The sequence below is a fragment of the Maniola hyperantus genome, chromosome 4 (assembly GCF_902806685.2).
Source record: "Maniola hyperantus chromosome 4, iAphHyp1.2, whole genome shotgun sequence".
NCBI classification, from domain to species: Eukaryota; Metazoa; Arthropoda; class Insecta; order Lepidoptera; family Nymphalidae; genus Maniola; species Maniola hyperantus.
In genome coordinates, this window is record NC_048539.1 from 5,150,240 (window position 1) to 5,169,745 (window position 19,506).

At 36.5% G+C, this 19,506-nt stretch overlaps 2 protein-coding genes across 5 annotated transcripts in view; one reads left to right on the forward strand and one right to left on the reverse strand.

The window, feature by feature from the left end:
* The window catches only part of LOC117997241 (serine/threonine-protein phosphatase 2A regulatory subunit B'' subunit delta), a 132,054-nt gene that overhangs the window by 82,144 nt on the left and 30,404 nt on the right, over positions 1-19,506 (forward strand). For all 4 annotated transcript variants that reach the window (XM_069509770.1, XM_034985480.2, XM_069509772.1 and 1 more), the window contains one exon: positions 12,809-13,006. In XM_069509770.1, coding sequence (XP_069365871.1) covers positions 12,809-13,006 — 198 coding nt within the window. The remainder of the gene's footprint in view (positions 1-12,808; positions 13,007-19,506) is intronic.
* LOC138404778 (uncharacterized) overlaps positions 1-19,506 on the reverse strand; it is a 218,962-nt gene that overhangs the window by 40,881 nt on the left and 158,575 nt on the right. The gene's annotated exons all lie outside the window — the stretch shown is intronic.

Consider the following 19,506-nt stretch of genomic DNA (forward strand, 5'->3'; position numbering starts at 1 on the left):
TAGTCTGAAAAGAAGCCGGATTGTTATTGATGATGATGATGACAGGAAATATTATTTTTATCAGTTCCTAGTCATACAGGGCCATCCTTATCATAAATTAATCCTTACAATCTGCCTACATACGAACTGCAACACAGTCTTTGTCTTTGTACTATTTTATTGCGCAGTGAAAATTCCTAAATTTTGCGGGTAAGGTCCTATTCTTATAATCACACCTACAATACCTACTATCATCGATTTAACCTACTTAAATGTTTACATTAACAGTCCAAACGCCACAAGTAAATTCAACAGATTGAATATGAAATTGAATCCCAAGTTCTTTAACAACCTCATTTTATAATCTACAAGCGCGGCAAGGCCCTAAGTGAGCTATAAACGAAATCACTAAATGAATATTAAACAACCAAAGAAACCAAATACAACTTGATCGTTTCCAATATTGAGAACTTCGGCGAACCCGTTTCCAATATCACGATGATATTCTTGCCGTAATAATCGTATTTGGGTTTGGTCTGTCGCGAAATATCGAAACAGCTAACCTAACAATCGAAATTCGAATACATTTATTGATACCAAAACAGCTGGTACGGTTCTTCCGAAAAGTAATATAATGGTGATTATTTAACATTAGCACACTAATATTATAAAGGCGAAAGTTTGTGTGTATCTGTGTTTGTTTGCTACTCCTTCACGCAAAATTACTGGACGGATTTGGCTGAATTTAGAATGGAGGTAGATTATACCCTGCAAATTAACACTACAATCTAAACCTGGAATAGCGGTGGAATAGTTATACTATGTTTTGTCTTTTTCCTTCAAATGTCAAATTACTGATGACAGAGAAAGACAAAACAGAGTATAACTATTCCACCGCTATTCCAGGTTTATTTGTTACAGGGTTAGGCTACTTTTTATCCCGGAAAATAAAAGAGTTCCCACGGAATTTTCAAAAACTCCACGCGAACGAAGTCGCGGGCATCAGCAAGTTTAATAGGTAAGTCTTAGCGTTCCTTTCTAAGCAAGTTTTTACTACTTATTCGGTTGATCATACAGGGACATATACAAGTACCTAAGCCATACAAATAAGGGCGAAGAGAGGCAAGGCAATTGTAAGAGATGCTCCATTTTAAATTAATAGAGCGTAAATTGTACAGACTCTTTATTGTTAGATTCCACGTACTTGTACTGGGATAGACCAAATCGATTAACGACTCAGTTCACAAGAGCTCCAGCCTCTAAACTACACAATGTGTAACAATACATTCTATTCGTTGATAGGTTCGTATCGTATCGTATATCCACGTTTCAACATTCACATTGAAATGCAAGCAGAATGATCACTCAGTAATCGTTGATCTAAATCGTCGTGACGCGACAGAGCTGCGTAAATTACGTCGCCGAAAGTTCAGCGGCTGAATTTTACTTCCTAGTATTTATTTTTTTAACTTTATTTACTGAACACTTACAGTAATTACACAGAAATTTTGACAAAACACATATTAATTAAATATCAGTAAAATATATGTAAACAAAAAAATAAACGATAGCATAAGCAAAAGTACTCAACGGAATACGCTACGTGTTTTTCACCGCGCTACATAACGGAACGATGACTACGAGCGTTGAAGTTTCGGCCGCGCGCTTTTTGAAAAGTCGCTTGCAATGGCATTGCATAGGTTCTGAACTTCAGGGAGCTTCCGGTCGAAATAAGAACTAGGCGGAAGGTACATAATATGGCGTTATGCTGAACGCGCCTTCAACTAAATAGTTAGATAATAATATGTTACAAGTAACTTATACAAGTAAGTACTTAACAAAATAAAACCTGACTGCCCTGCCAAAAAACCGGCCAAGTGCGAGTCAGGCTCGCGCAATGAGGGTTCCGTACTACAGTCGTATTTTTTCGACATTTTGCACGATAATTAAAAAACTATGGTGCATAAAAATAAATAAAAATCTGTTTTAGAATATACAGGTGAAGACCTTTCATATGATACCCCACTTGATATAGTCACTCACTTCGAAAGTTGAAAATACTAATTATTAGTTCATGACCACAATTTAATTTTTTTTGTGTGATCTAACCCTAAATTTACGGTTTTCAGATTTTTCCCCAAATGTCAGCTGTAAGATCTACCTTCCTGCCAAATTTTATGATTCTAGGTCAACGGGAAGTACCCTGTAGGTTTCTTGACAGACAGACGGACAGACAGACAGACAGACAGACAGACAGACAACAAAGTGATCCTATAAGGGTTCCGTTTTTCCTTTTGAGGTACGGAACCCTAAAAATGAATTAAAAAGTAAAATATTTCACATTTGAAAATGGTGCCACTCAACCGCCATAATGTTTTTTTTTTTTTTTAATTTATAGCCAATGTCGCTTGAGATGATGCAAGGGATTAGAAAACATTACACTATTTTATTTACAGTTGTATTTAAATCATAGCGAGCGTACAAATATGCGCTAACTTTCGGCGACGGAATTTACGCAAATGTGTCGCAACACTAATGCTTATGCCTGTGCCTCGCAATAATAATATGCAAATATACATCGATGGCAAAAGCCAACTAAATAGGAAATATTCTAGCTATTATACCTATAGTCTGATATCTACTCTAATTGATTGGATCTCATTTATCATTTACCTACACAACCAAGACCCATTCAATACGTGACTATACCGAATACATTTTCTAGAGTATTGCTGCAGCACAATTGTCGAATGTAGGTTAGATTTTCAGAGACGCAGAATCAAACAAAATTCAAATACCTAGCATGTTTGGTAGAGTTGAGGGTGTATGGCGCTATTCAATATAACGAAAACAATAACTGGTACTAAAACAAAGCTCGTATGACTTCAATGGAACTTAAAAAGTTAAATTAACTGTGTGATCATTTTTTATTTCATCCATCAACATCATCATTATCAACCGATAGATGTCCACGGCTGGACATAAGTATCTTGTAGAGACTTCCACACGTCACGGTCTTGCGCCGCGCCACCTGAATCCAGCGACTCCCTGCGATTCGTCTGATGACGTCTGACCCAGTAGGGGTTCTTCGAAAGCTGCACTTTCCGGTGTAATCACCGAGGCAGCGATATTTTTATTTATTCGTATCAAAATTTTGTAACAGTAAAAAGAAAACTTATCCTCTATAAGGGACTTATCTCTACAAGAGATGTCTACTTGACTTAGGTAGATGTTATTATAAATAACCTAAGTACCTATGTTATAAAAGGAACTTATACCTAAAATCAAAATCTCAATTCTCAAGTTCTAACCCCCAGTGGTGTGCATTGAAAGATTAGTCAGTCAGTCAGTCAGGACAAGTCAATGCAGTGCGCGTTCTTTACTGACTCTCGCGGTTTGTAGTACACGATCACCTTCAATTTAGACAAAGAAAAGAATAAGTAAAAAAATAATGAGTAAGTAGGTAGGTAGGCTCAATAAATAATTCAACAAAGCTTCTCTGAACTTTGAAAGTCAAGGATGGCTAAAAAATTCTTATTTCACGTATTAAGCTTCCATAACAGTCTGTGATGGAATATGCAAATGAGGCTAAAAAGAAAAAATAGACTAAATGAAACGAGCGTCGAGCTGAGAATAAAATATAGCACTCATTTTTTATACACACCCATTGAGTTTTAGACCATACAGACCATAGAGAAGCAGACTTCCTACATCAGGTGATAAAACTGCGCCCGAACTTATTAACCACAAAGATGAACTGGACTACTAGATGCTTGGAACTAACATATTGAAGTACATACTACATTACATTAAACTACATGCATGTGTATATCTCGTTTGTTCCGGTTACGTTACCGCAAAAGTTGCATCATTTAAACAAAATACTATAGAAACACTGTAAAAGGCTAATTTACTGAATGACATAAAATCAGGACTGGCGAACTATTGTACCCTTCATTAGTAGTGGGTTGGTGAAGTAGTATACATCAACATTAAGGCCTTCTAGAATTAGAAGATTATGAACCTTTAAATACCTACTTTAGTATTATCACTAGCTATTATAATATTATTCATTGAGTTGAACAGATTATCGGCTTACATAAATAAATATGCCTCGTCGTCTTTGCCTTCAAAGTTCCCAACACAATCAGTTCAATACCGATACTATACCACAGCGTCAATACATACAGTGAGACGAGCCTAGAAAGAATAATAGGTAGATATAAGTACTGTGTAACCGCGTATGAGATAGCGATAGCACGACGTAACGATGAATAACACGACAATTATTACCATTGTTTCGTAGTCAATATTTGTATTAACCGATCAACAATATTTGTATTAAACGTTTTTTATGTGAAAACAAGTAAATAACTAATGAGAAATACAATTACGCCATGAATTTTCAAAGTTTGTTTTGCAACTTCTTGTATGTATTCTTGAAAAAAACCAGTTAGTGCTCTCTTTTTAGTGCGAATGAGAAAGCAAACGTTCCTGCATCTACCTTTATTACTCTATCTACGGAGATGAGTGACGACGTGATTGATGTTTTCAAACGAACTGGCATCTGCACGACGTCGTAGCACATACTTACTTGCACGACTGATCGACTAATAATATAATAATTAATTAAAATTTGTTCTGCCGCTCGGTATAATCCCTCCTGCTCTCCGTCTCACCCCTGTTACCCTCAGGATTGCTCTGTCTAGACAACTGCACTGACGGACTGTATGAAGTGTTTCTCAAGGCTGCATTAAAAACGCGTAATACACACATACGTAGATATTGTTGGCAACGGCATTACCATCATATTGCACATAATATCCGTAGGAGAACTAGAGTAACCGACATAGCTCAACGGGTTGCGAACTGAAATTGCAATGGGCAGGGCACATAGTTCGTACAAGCGATAGACGTTGGGGTCCCAAGGTGCTGGAATGGCGACCTTGCACCGGAAGACGCAGCGTTGGAAGAAGCCCCACTAGGTGTACGGACGACATCAGACGAGTCGCAGGGAGCCACTGGATTCAGGCGGCGCATGACCGTGGCGTGTGGAAGTCCCTACAAGAGACCTACGTCCATCAGTGGACGTCTATAGGTTGATGATGACACATAATATATATTTACAAATACACTGTAGCAAAATACAGAGCGTTTCTCACGATATACCGTGTACTGAGTGTACATGATTCGCAATGGGTTGGGCTATAATTATAGCATGGGATAGCCGTCGTCCGTCTGCGTGAACGCGGGCGCGTTGTATAAATAGTCGCGCGCGCATCGCTCGCGCACGCCATATTGGGAAACGGCAGTGCCGATACAGAGAATAATGTTCCCAGGGGGTTGGTTGATCCTTTACAGTGTGACAATAGCCATCACCTCTGATTGGCTAAAGAGCGTGGATTTGACTCGCAGCTCGCTCAAGCAATACCGAGGATTGCTATTACTTTTATACAGTGCATAATACTCGTATTATTAGTTATTGTAAATCGAATATTTGAAAAGAGCAACCGACGAGTTTCTTACTGGTTCTCTCAGTAAGCAAGGCATTCTAAAACAGTGGTAGATGCATTTTTAAAAAAAATATTAGCCATGCTAAATGACTAATATTCCCCTTTCGTCTCCAACTAAGCGTCAGGCTTGTCCTTGGAGTAGGTACGACAATAGTGCAACGGGCGGGGTTTGAACCGTCGACCTTTCGGTTTTCAGTCCACTCCTTTACCGGTTGAGCAATTGAGGCTCTTTGAGGCATTTGCCAATTCAAAAGCTACTTTTAAAAGTTTATTTGAATAAAAATCTTTCTATTTCTAAGTATAACCCTTGCTATTAGCCAAAATATATTATTGCAGTAAGAAAATATATGTCTGGACTGATGGCTTATGGAATGGAATGGATTGAGCGCTTATCCAGCGTAACATGTATGTTTTGTGCTTTAGGCACGCACGCATTAACCACAGCATAATATTATAATCTCAATTTACATAGGTACTCAGTACTGACAGTACTCATAAAATAGATTGGAAAGCAAACATTAAAAGAGACTGTAACCCAAAGCACAAAGCCTCACGCATTGCGAGTTTAATTATCGCTTACCAAATACCAACAGTAAATAATGAAATCATGAAATATGTGAATTAGGTTTATACATGTAAAACACTCAGAGAGTTGCAAAGTAATAGAGGACGATGTCTCGCAGAACGGCCTGGTGATATTTTTGTCATCCAATAAATTGGCGCTGTACCTACTTTTACTTTGTCAGTCAATATTATACCTATCTTTTACTTCTATTAATTTTTTTTTATAAAGAGATAAAAGTGAAAATCAATTGTATTTATTAGTTCCATTATGTCTATATTGACGAGTGCAGCGAGATTTCCTAATCTATGCGGGTTTTCTTTGCATTTGTTTTAGTCTATCCATCTATCAGAGCCGATAAAATTTATTATACTAGAAACAAGATTGTACTTGACAAATAAGTGACAAGTAAATATGAAAAAAAATGTTTCTATCCCATATTCTTTATCGGTCCGAATTCATAGGACGCAAGGTCATAGCCCGTGGTGAACTTCTATTAATGAGGTGGGGGCGGTTACTTATTTGACGCTTGGTTCGGTGTACAAAGTCTGCATCTCTATTGCCTACAACTCAGTGGAGAAAAACATAATACTATTTGCGTGTTCAAGTTCGATAACATAAGCTACTCACAGACTAAGCACTAATATAAAAAACATTATTACTTGATATTAATATAATCTAAAGCTTAAACTTATGCCTAACTACGACGAACACGTATTCGTTTTGTTTGGAATAAGTATATTTTTTAGTATTATAATTGTATTATGTAAGTTGATATATCGAACAACAATAATTTGAATGTTACCTACGCACTGAATCGGACGAGGGTCGGAGCATTGAAACGGACGAAAAAAAATGATAAAAATCTCCCTACCTACTTTTCTTTTTTAAATCCGATTATTCCTTTTTATAATAAAGTAGTAGAGTGAATCCCGTGGGAAATTATTAAAAAGGCAAAAATCTCTTCTTACAATAATTATTACGAATATAAAATTTAAAAAATTACATCACAAATAAAATATCGTAAACTGAGGGTAGAACCGCACGCTTTGACGATCGATAATGAACTGCCTCGAGCGGCCTTTTTTTGTGTGTTGTTTCGGATTGACTATGCTGCGTATGCCCTACTGGCCGCTACAGCGTCACCAGGGAGGGTTGGCGAGTGCGAAGTTAAAAGCTTAAAATCATAGGACTAAGATCTTTTCGCGATAAGTGTAGGTATCCAATTCACATGTTAACATTAGTGATGGAGTAAGATATTAGAGTTCTCTGATGTAATAAAATTCGTATGGGATGGTTTGGTAAATTAAATCTAATTATTTTTTTGGGTTAATACTTAGCACCCTATTTTGGTTTGCTGAAAAAATAAATAAGGTTATTTATTTTTTGTCAGGAATTTCTATGAGATGATCTATCGTCTTTATTTTGGTTAATTATTTAAACAATTTTTCTAACAAGGGGCGCAGTGTGACTCGATAGGAAAAAATTCCAAACGAGTCACACTCTGACACGATTGAGTGTGACTCGTTGGGAACCCACCTTGAATGCCTGTTTGATGGCTGGAATTTGAAAGTCGCGGGAAACATTCATCACAAAGTATGCTTGAAATCTCTGACAATGGCGGCGCTTAACCTTGAACTTGTCGTCGTCTAACTTTCAGCTTCTAACGAACTTTATTAAATCTTTTCATGTAACAAAGTAACATAGAAACTTAAGGGCCAATGGCATATCAGGCCCCCGCTAAAGTTACGTTACTCGTAAATTAAGAAAATTCCTTAATCCTCATCTACCTACATAAATCACACTAATAACATAAAGGCGAAAGTTTGTGTGTATGTTTGTTACACTTTCACGCAAAAACTTGCTACTTTTTATCCCGTAAAATCAAAGAGTTCCGACGGAATTTTTAAAAACCTGTATCCACGCGAACGAAGCGAATCAGCTAGTGATTTTACAATATGAAAAAAAAAACATGTCTTTGTAAGCTTAAATAGAGCATTCTATTTATTTAGTTTTAGCATGGATATAGTTAAAACAATATTTATAACATTGATAAGGATTTAGGTGTCTATCACTAGATACCTAGACACCTAAATTCTAAGTCGCTTTCAAAATTTATCAGTCTTTGGGTTAACGTTCGAAACGTTTTATTAATTTAAATGCAAATGAGCTAGTGAAATAAATGGTCGTTAGTAGGTACCTACGTTTACCTACGTTTCGTTAAAAAACCAGTCAAGCGCGAAATAGATTTGAACTAATAACTTTTAACGAATTATTATAAAAATCGTTCAGTTTATTGTTATAGTATTTTTATTCCAAAAATAATTGACTCTGTATTTTACCCACAACTTCCTTCTCGTGGTTTTGTACTCTTGCATAAATTTCTACTGAAGCCACTTTAAAATACACATTTTCAATTTATTGTTTTTAGGCATTAGAATATTCATCTTAGCTAAAAAATTACACTACAGAATGACAATTGAAGTGGCAATGCGCAGGGCACTTAGTCTAAAAAACCGATAGACGTTGCGGTCCCAAGATGCTCGATGGCAACTTCGCACGTAGTATTCGCACGACGTAGCCCGAGACGTTGGTCGGACCAGATAAGAGGAGCGGTTGACACACATATGCAATACAATCCACGTAGCAAGTAACAATAAAACGGGAGTCACGATCCTCATAGATGAGGGAGCGCCGCAGGAAGAAAGCGCCTAACTAACGATTTTCTTATATCCTTACAGAACTCTAGAAATATAATTAGGTATCCATAATATAGGTAGCTCTTAAGACGTTTCAATGATTTTAATTGGTAATTACAGTAGATTAATCAATCAGCCCACCAGGGTTATGAGTTATGACTTACGAATGACCTAACAAAACAAAGTCTTAGCTTGTCGTGTGGACTGTGGGCGGCACATCAATAAATAAAATTAGTGTGAATAAGAATTTGACAAAGCGAAGTTTATTTTATTTAAGGCTTTCAATTTTCTGCAGTTCTTTTTAAATAAAGTGATAAGGTATGGCAACAGAATTTGTACCTGGGATTAGTGAGCTTTCTCACGAATGTAAACATGCAATTAATAATGATGTAAAGTAAAATGATAGATGCATGCAGTGGTAGATGCATCCGACTATTCGAAAGTACTTGTAAAAGTTTATTCGAATAAAAAAGATTTTTATTTTTATTTTATTCATTTTTATTTAAAAAAACCGGCCAAGTGCGAGTCCGACTCGCGCACCGAGGGTTCCGTACTCAGGTATTTTTTTCGACATTTTGAACGAGAAATCAAAAACTATTATGCATAAACATAAATAAAAATCTGTTTGAGAATGTACAGGTAAAAAGCCCTTTCATATGATACCCCACTTGGTATAGTTATCTTACTTTGAAAATTGAAAATACTAATTATTTGTTGATGAATAATTAATTTTTTGTGATGTAACCACAAATTCACGGTTTTCAAATTTTTTCCTTTACTTGTGCCCTACCTACCTGCCAAATTTGATGATTCTAGGTCAACGGGAAGTACCCTATAGATTTTCTTGACAGACACGACAGACGGACAGATAATTTGGCTACTCGCTACCTAGCTATCTCATCCAGGCAAGTGGCAACCAAATGGTACATACAGCTATAGTTAGTAGGTGGTTCAAGTATAATGATTATAACTAATATCTATCCCGGCTGTACTCACGTGTCTAGTCGACGTTAGTTGTAATGGAAATCACTCACGGTAGTTTAAACGCTAAAGATTAACGCGATTAACTTTGTTGTATAATTTTTTATTAATTAGTTACTCTTTATTGAGTTTTGTGTATATTTTGGTTAACAGTTCGGCAGTGACGTAGATACACCTCGTATACGAGTTTATAGGTCAAGGAGAGTCCAAAACGAATTTAACGACCGTGCCAATCTCGGGAGCGATAGATACAGGCTATAAAAGATTGGAATGTTATCACGGATAAATTAAGATGAATAGATTTTATTTAACAAAATTATCAGCAATCCACGTCAAATTGAAAGTCCTTACGACACATTTTTATAAGGAACTCGAGTAGGTACAGCCTTCTTTCCATCTCTTCTTAGCCTTTGTGCTGGCTTTCACTAGAGTCCGCTAATTAAAACTTATCTTTCCTCTATTCAGTTTAAATTACAATACCTAAAAAGGCATGTCTAGGATCACACGTCGATCTTATACGTAGATACAGCGGCATTGTATACTGAATAGTTCTGGAGAGTGATATAAGCTACTTTTTATCCCGGAAAATCAATGAGCTCCCACGGGATTTTTAAAAAAACCTACTTAAATCCACGCGGACGAAGTCGCGGGCATCAGCTAGTGTTTATTATACGTTGAGATGAGAACCCTAAGAGGCGGTTAACGGGGTCGTAGACCGACAAGGCTAGTGGTATTATGAGTGGGAACCACTTAAGCTAAATTCGCACGCTGCAGCTGCGACTGCAGCCAGAAATAGCTGGTAGACAGTGATCGATAAAACTGAAAATGCCCGTTGCATTTTAACCGAGCCCCCATACAATATGAATGAGTTTTATTATAGGTAGATGTGTTTCGTTATGATAGAATGACCGTGTCAGCGTATAATGGCCTTTTCTCAAAATGACCTTTTTTATAATGTCCTCTTCCATTTCTCAGAATGACTTTTTCGCAAAATGTTCTTTTCTCGTAAAGTCCTTATCTCATAATCTATTTTTCTCAAAATGTTCTTTCTCAATATGTCCTTTTCTCAAAATGTCCTTTAATTCCCACGGCTTAAAAGTTCAGTACCTTGCAGCATCAGGATTGAGGAGTTGGGACTTGGAATTCGATAAGGAAGATTCAGCTATGCTCGGCGTTTATAATACCTTCCTACTTATTATTTCGCCATGAACTGCAGTTTCCGAACATCTATGGTTTAGGAATATGTATCTACCTTTATGTTATTTCAGCCATGGAATAAACTCTGTCATCAGTGATTTTCAATTCCAATTTCCAACACACTTTAGATAAACCTAAGTAGGTACCTATAAGGAATTCCGGCGGGGTGATTACGTATCTCGTGACAGGCTTGCGACCACAGCTTGCGACAGACTAGATGACCTATGACGTTTTGTCGGTCTCAACGACAGAGACAATGTTCTACAAATCCGATATCTCCTTCTAAAGTTCGATGTACATTACTTTCTGACGCGTACTGTAGATCAGTTTGGGTCGCTCCTTCGTTCCGCAATCCGCACCGCTCGATTGCCGTCTAGACGGCTTCGTCGAACCTCTGTATGTAATATCAAATCCTTACTCTGTACCCCTACTAACCTTATCGTGCGATAAAATCAGATGCTCCAATTTATATTCGATCGAAACTAGCGCCCACTCCCGTTTATTTATACTGCGATATTTTCAGCGTGTTTGTAATATGATAACATTTTGTAATAAAACGTAACAAGTGGATAGTATTTTACTTTAGCGTAGAAGAACGCGAGAGATGAAATATTGCAACTTAGTAGGTACCTAAGTAGTGCTTAAAAAGATAGGTAGAGCTTAGTACAGTGAATTTACTAACTACATTCAGATTCCAACTCCTCAGTCTTGATGCTGCGGGGGTAGTTTGAAAAAAGTTCAACGGATTTCCCAAAATCAAAAATCCACTGCGAATGAAGTCGTGGAAAAAATTTAGTATCCACATATAGAACCGTGAGAATGAAGAATCTATTCCATTCCATCTAACTTAGATACCAGTCCAGAGAAACATAAAGTTAAATATAGTGTTAGATAGATTTTTTGTAGTCTAAACATCTAAAGCACCAGGACAGTTGTCTAGAAGTCAGGGTATGGTTGACGCTTGAGAATGTTTATACTTGTAAATGTACGAAAAGGTAAAAAAAAGAAATGTATAAAGTACTTGTAAAAGTTTAATTGAATAAAAAAATATTTTTATTTATTATTTATTCATGAACCTGAAATTTCGTTATCTTATTATAAATATAAAATATAAATTTTGCCCCTGTTACAGATGATACTTAGGTATATCGATTTAACATATATTACATACATACGGGTCAAATACAGAATTTCTTTTTTTGAAGTCGGTTAACACATTCAGCAATAATTGTTACATAAACAAACAACCCTGAAAGACACTCATACTTGTCCTTAGGAAGGGCAAACATACTCGTAATGGCAACATACTCGTAATGGCAACATTTTTATCGTCCTTTTCGAGTTGTACCTAGGTAATGAATAATGATATCTTACAGTCAAGGGCGTTTCTTCATAATATTATGTGTTTACGCAGAAGTTTATTAGAAAGTAAAAATAAATCAGCAGTACCCTTATTATAAATGCGAAAGTGTGTTTGTTTGTTCGTTTGTGGGTTTGTTGGTTTAATGGTTTGTAGGTTTATTCTTCAATCACGTCGCAACGGTGCAACTGATTGACGTGATTTTTTGTATGGGTATAGATAAAGACCTGAAGAGTGACATAGGCTACTTTTATCCTAGAAAATCAAAGAGTTCCCACGGGGTTTTTAAAACCCTAATTCCACGCGGACGAAACCAACAAACAAACACATTTTCGCATTTATAATAATGATTCCGATAACTTGATGTCCAATATCTACTAACTTTCACAGTTTCATAAAAACATTATTTCTGTTCGAAATGACCCCTCCAGTGCGTACTACGTAGCATAAATATTGATGTCATAGGCAGATATCATTGGTAAATAGAAATGTAAAGATTTTATTGTTTCTTTCACAGAACTACGCAGCATCAACACCTCCAAAGGCATCTTCAGCGCCGGCGCACACGACGCTCCAGAGGTCGGTGCGAGCGGCGGGGCCGTCCAGAGTCATCCCGCGGTTCCACTTCCCCAAGGGCAGACCACCGCCAGCTCACCAGCAGGACCATGCCTTGCTTAAAGTCCAGTCGGCGTTTGCGACCTTCCCTAATAGCCAAGTAAGTATCGCTTTTATCTTACATTGCGATCGCCCCAATTTTTCTTTTTTAAAAAATACTGTGGCTGTGGGAACATAATTTTTCGATTTCTAGATCCGTTTGTATAATTATGATGTTTAAAAGTGCTAATTTTTAGGGTTCCGTACCTCAAAAGGAAAAACGGAACCCTTATAGGATCACTTTGTTGTCTGTCTGTCGGTCTGTCAAGAAACCTACAGGGTACTTCCCGTTGACCTAGAATCATGAAATTTGGCAGGTAGGTAGGTCCTATAGCAGACATTCGGGGAAAATCTGAAAACCGTGAATTTGTGGTTACATCACAAGAAAAAATTAAAATGTGTTCATGAACAAATATTGCTGTTTTCAACTTTCAAAGTAAGATTACTTACTATAGGTACTAAGTGGGGTAACATAATATGAAAGAGCTTTACTTATTTTTAAGCATAATAGTTTTTAATTTATCGTGCAAAGTGTCGATAAAATACGAGTACCTATAGTACGGAACCCTCAGTGCGCGAGTCTGACTCGCAGTTGGCCGGTTTTTACTTTGTACGCAGATTTTTTTTCTCCCAATATTTTCCCCGGTTCACCTTGACCAAAGATAAAATGGCGATATGTTTTGCCACACGAAGAAAGAAATTTATTCACCATATAAATATAACCACGATGAAATCCTTCTCTTAAAATAAAGAACTGAATGTATTTAGGATTAGGCCTTAATTTTCTTTACTCTTGGAATCGAAACAAATACAAAATTCATTGAATTGTATTTTTTCCGACACAGAAAGATACTAAAGTTCATCTCAGATTAAATATGGACAAGGTATGTAAATTGTATAGTCCGCAACAGGTTGAAATGGCAATCGGGGTATGAGGTGGGGGGACGCCCCGCAAACCCACACGTCAGCCGCACTTGCCCAGCACCAGGTTAGCGCGAAGGTTGTGCGAGTGTGCGAGGCGTTCTCTCCCCGATTGCTATGTCGACCTGTCGCGTAGTTACTATATGTACTTGTACAAGCATTCGAGGGACGCATAATTAATTTGAAGACGTCTGAAATCGATTTAAAATCCATTAGAAACTATTTAAGTGCTCTGAACTTTACAGACTTCAAATATTTTCTCGATAAGGCGCTAAACTTATTTGTGAGCGAGAATTTATTTGTTACAAAACAAATTGTGTAAATTTAACAGAAGGATTTCTCCCAATTTATTTCTAATCGGATTACAAACTGAATCTTAAGCTTATTGTGCAAACCGTGTTTGCGTGGTGTAACAGCAACGATTTCTATAACCATTTTTATCGAAGATTTATTTGACTTAAGGCAAAAATACTTTCAAATTGAAAAAGACTCTTCTCATAAAAGAATTGTATGAAGAACTAGACAATGCTCGCGACTTCGACCACGTGGATTAAAGTTTTCTAAAAACCCACTTCGATTTTCGACGATAAGAAGTAGCGTATGTCAGTTGCTGGTGTGGTTCATCATAATTATAACCTGCCATATTATCCTACCTATAATGCTTATGCAAACTTTGAGCCCTGGGTTCCTGGATCCCCTGGGTTCATCTGTACCTACCAAATTTCGTCATAATCGGTTAAGCGGAATTAACATACACTTTGTTTTATAATAGATATTAGTATGGATTCGAGTTTATTTTTATTGTATTGAGAAGTATCTAAAAACGAAATGCTAAGTCCTTTAGCGGTGTACACGAATTTTTCTTATGCATGGTATGTAGTGGATCAAAATTGAGCCAATTTTGAAAAAATCGTGGGACCCATAAGGAATCACGGATCTCTTGCTTGGAAAGCAAGTATTAAGTATTTATTAAACAATTAAACACAAGAGACTTCATCAGAAAACTAAGTCAAAGATACCACAATGGCAATATAGCAGGATATATAAATCGCCGTATTGAATCTTGATACAATATCTTCGACCTTCAGCTCTAGGTCTAGATTTCTACCGACGACACCGGTGAAATATTAAAGAGTTAAAACACAAAAGCGTTGACGTCGAATTCCATTAAACTTTCATAGCTGAACTACTTTATAGGAATCCGAGGTTTTGAACTTAAGATTAGATTTAAAATATTAATTTGTTAACTAGCTACATTATGTGGTGGTTAACAATCGTTTTACTAAAAGAAACGAAATATTTGAGAGTTGGTTTACCTGGGTTTCTATGCCTTCTTGAATTTTGATGGTTATCTTAGTTAATCTGTTAACAAAATTAAACAAATAAGACGTAACTACATTAAACATAAGATCAATAAACCTAATGACCTCCAGGTATGTTTCAATATTTTCTTTATTGCTTATATGAGAAAAACAGCTCTGTTTTTCATTCAAATAGTAGAAGATAAACTGTGACAAACACTAGAATAATTTCAAAGGAACCGTCTGCTTAGCATTGACTTACGAAAAAATTTGTTTGGAATACATCCAAATCTGACTAAAATTCTTATCATTCGTACAGCAAATAAAAAGATATGGTTCGATTGTTTTACAAGCATATCCTCTTAGCTATAAATCAATTCAATGGTAATGTGGTGCCAAAAAATGCGCATAATCATACCGTTGTATCATACAAGAGTCAAATTGGACATGTCAAGAACACAATTTCTGTATTGATTGATTGGTCAATTGCAAAGCATAGATTCATACAATGATTCATTTATAATAATAGTTGCGTATTAATAATGCAATTAGTACGTTTTTTTTCTTCATGGCATAGTCCCAAATACCATTATCAAGAAACAGGGACCTATGTCCATTGGGATTCCTCTACATAATCAAATCTGGAACTAAGAGATCCGTGGGAGAACCAGAGTAACCGACATAGCTCAACGGGATGCGATGCTGATGAGGCAATGGGCAGGGCATATATTTTAAAAAACTGATTGACGCTGGGGTCCCAAGGTACTTAAATGAAATTTGTGATTTCGATTAAAAAGGTACAATTGCAGTTAAGTTTCAATAGTTTTCATTCAGTTTTTCGCTCCTCCTGTAAATTTCTTATTTCGTGCAATTACCACGTTTTGTACTCCTTACTCCTCAGTTATTTACACTAGTATTTTTTCTACCTAATAAATCTTCTAACTAAAGCGTCTATTGTTACGTGAACGTGTTTGTATGTATGAATAAAACATGTAATGTTTCAATATCGTAATCATACTAACAGGTTACAGTTGAGTATTTATACCTGTATAAGGTAAATTTTTTATTGGTGGTCAAAATTTGTATTGTAACCGTCTGTCATGCAGCTGGACCCTAGTTAGGTATTATATGCCTAGCTATTTTTTCTTGATCTATCTAATGGTAGCAAGGAATTTTGTGAAGCACAGTTTTGCAATATGGTTATATACATTGTACGTTTTCTTGGCCTCTGCAATCCATAGACATAGTGCTGTAATCGAACGTTACGCACGTGAAAACGCTTTACAAAATTTACCTTCAGAATAATTATACCTCAGTCTATAGAATCTAGGTTATATTATGTGGCGTTCTAGACTAAACGTGTGGGTGGAATGATTCTTGCTATCTATGAAAAAGTTTAGTGTCGCAAGATCAAGGACGCGACGTGTTTTGATTAATTTTTTTGTATTCTCATCATAAACTAGGGAAATGCTGTCAAAAGCAATATTTATAAATATCACCTAAAAAGAAGCAAACCGCATCGATCTCTCGCCGCCCGCGGCCGTTTGGCGAGTATCCAACATCCAGTAACATGCCTTTGCCTTTGCCTTTGACTTTTTAATCTGTTCGCACACTGTACCAAATGCGCCGCTTTTCAGGAAAATTCTGTAGGTAGTATTAATTTAATTACAGGAAATGCATCTCAATGACGTCATCAAATTACGCGACAGCCGCGGCAAATGATAAACGAGATAAAATTTAAAATCTAAAACGAAAACCCGGCTGCTTTTACCTCAATGATTTGAAGATCAAAGTCTTCGAACAGTGTCTGTTGCCTGTGGTGACATAATTTGGATCCGAGACATGGTTGCTAACTATTATGGGCTTCATGAGAAAGCTCAGAGCCACTCAGTGGGCGATGGAGAGGCGAGTTTCTCTACGTGATCAAATCAGAAATGAGGAGATCCGTAGGAGAACTAGAGTAACCGACATAGCTCAACGGGTCGCGAAGCTGAAGTGGCAATGGGTAGAGCACATAGCACGTTGGGGTCCCAAGTTGCTAGAACGGCGACCTTGCACTGCAAAGCGCAGTTTTGGCAAACCGTTTACAGCATTTTCCTGAGATAGGATTACGAAGCATCTTATTTGATTACGCTAGCGAGGTTGCATTCAATTTTAAAGACAAAATCCTATCATCTTCTTCTTTATCAGCCTCTACTTATCTATTGTTAGATACAGGCCTCCTCACGTGCATTCCATTCTTCCCGATGTTGGGTGAGTCTCCTCCAAGTCTTTCCTGCACTCTTGGTGATGTCAGCGGACCAACGAGATAGTCGTCTTCCAACGTTTGTTTTTCCAGTACCAGTAGCAAAACGGGTCTATACTGTATGTGTATTCCTCTTACACCTGTAATATCGGCTTCCAGCCATATATGTATGCCACAAGCACTTCTGTCTCACTTCCCAGTCACATGCCAAGTGTCTGGAAGGGGTTACTCTAATCCATGATCAGTCTATAGTGTGCGGCGTATAGGAGCAAGACGACAGTAATAGTTCATACATTACAGGGTCCATCGGTCATCTGCAGGTGGTCCTACAGACATGCCCTGCCATCTCAATTCTGTCGGACACTTTCAAAATAGTTAAAGAAATCGAATTATGGCCTGTTAGCCGCGCATTGTACGAATAAATGAGCGGTCAGCGTTATTGTGAGCGTTCCTACTATTCTGCTTTAATGCGTCAAATGTACTCCGATAAACGGACACAAGGATATATTTGAACTGTCTGTGTCTACGACTTGCTTCGGCTAGTTCAGTCTGCTTTGGAATTTGACTTCTCTTGCAATCCTATGTAACAAGATTTCCACCTTTGCCAAGATCGGGATGCGAAATGCAAATGGAGTTAAATATACGGAATATTTAACTCCATTTGCATTTCAATCAACAAATTATCACTATTATCTGTCTTAAGCATCACTAAATATTTTTGTTTATATTAAAAGTTAAGTTATTATCTCGTAAAAATAAACTTTTACTCTTATCTCGTAAAAATAAACTTTTACTCTTATCTCGTAAAAATAAATATTTTTATCTTCACAATGATTAATAACGGGTTTTTAGCTAATTTTTTAAAAAGTTATCTCATTCATTACTGCTAATTTAGTCTATACAAATTTAAATACTGCTAACTTAGCCTATGGGCAGGTTTAATTACTACTAAATTGTATGTATGGCTAAATCTGAAAAGCAAATATTCAGGGAATAGGAATGGATTGGTTTGTTCCACATCTCACGAAAGAAGAAAGCTATGTAATTCATCTAAAGTAAAAGTAACAACCAAATAGGTTACGAAAAAATTCATTGAATATTCAAAAAACTGGTAATAAAAACCCAATTAATTCAATTGCATAAGAGTAACGTGTTATGAGCAATTGTACTACTTACTTGTATCATAACTACTAGCAATAAAGATAAGAACTTTAACAGAGCCACAGAACGTTTGTCATTGAACGTGTAGTAAGTACGTAAATCGAGTGAAATTACCGTTTTATAGGTTTTCTGTTCCGGACTTAGAACAACATCTTTTAAACAAAATAACCCACAAGAGTCAACGCATTTTCAGAGTTCCTTAATGAAACTAGGAATTGTCCGTCTATGTGTGTGTCACAGCCATTTTATAAATAAACTACGAGAGCTGTAAGATTGAAAACTAGTAGTTATAGAAACTTATTACCTACATAGGGGCATATTTAGGTTTTGAAAAAATATTTTTCAGGGTAGATTACTCCTGAACATAAATAGCGTGAGTTGTAACAATTTTGGTTTGCCACCTTGAGTAATTAATACCTTGAATTGATTTTTTTTAAATATTTTATTGTAAAGGCACACAAAACAATATAAATAACAGGCAGTTAAATTAAGTATGTATGAAACTCACATCTAATTTCCTAAAGCAATGATAACATCCATAGCCTTAAGATTACCTTCGTACTACATATGTAACGGGCAATTTAATTCGTCTTAAGGTAATAACAACTGAATAGTGGATTCGAAACTACATAGTATTTAAAGTGGTAATGATAAGAGATTTACTTATCTCGATTAAAAGTGAACGTTTTGTGAACGTATGTTTGGTGATATCACTTTTTAAAGGTCTATGTTTCTCCATTTCCAAGTTCCGACTTCAAGCCCGGTCAAGTTAGCCCCAAAAATAGAGGAAGGAAAGGTTACAATAAATCGTATTGGTATTAGTAGAGCTGAAAATTATTACGAATGTTGGGAACATCATAAAACTGTTCTTCATTTTTTTTTTTAATAGATATAGCGAGCAAACGAGCAGGCGGGTCACCTGATGTTAAGTGA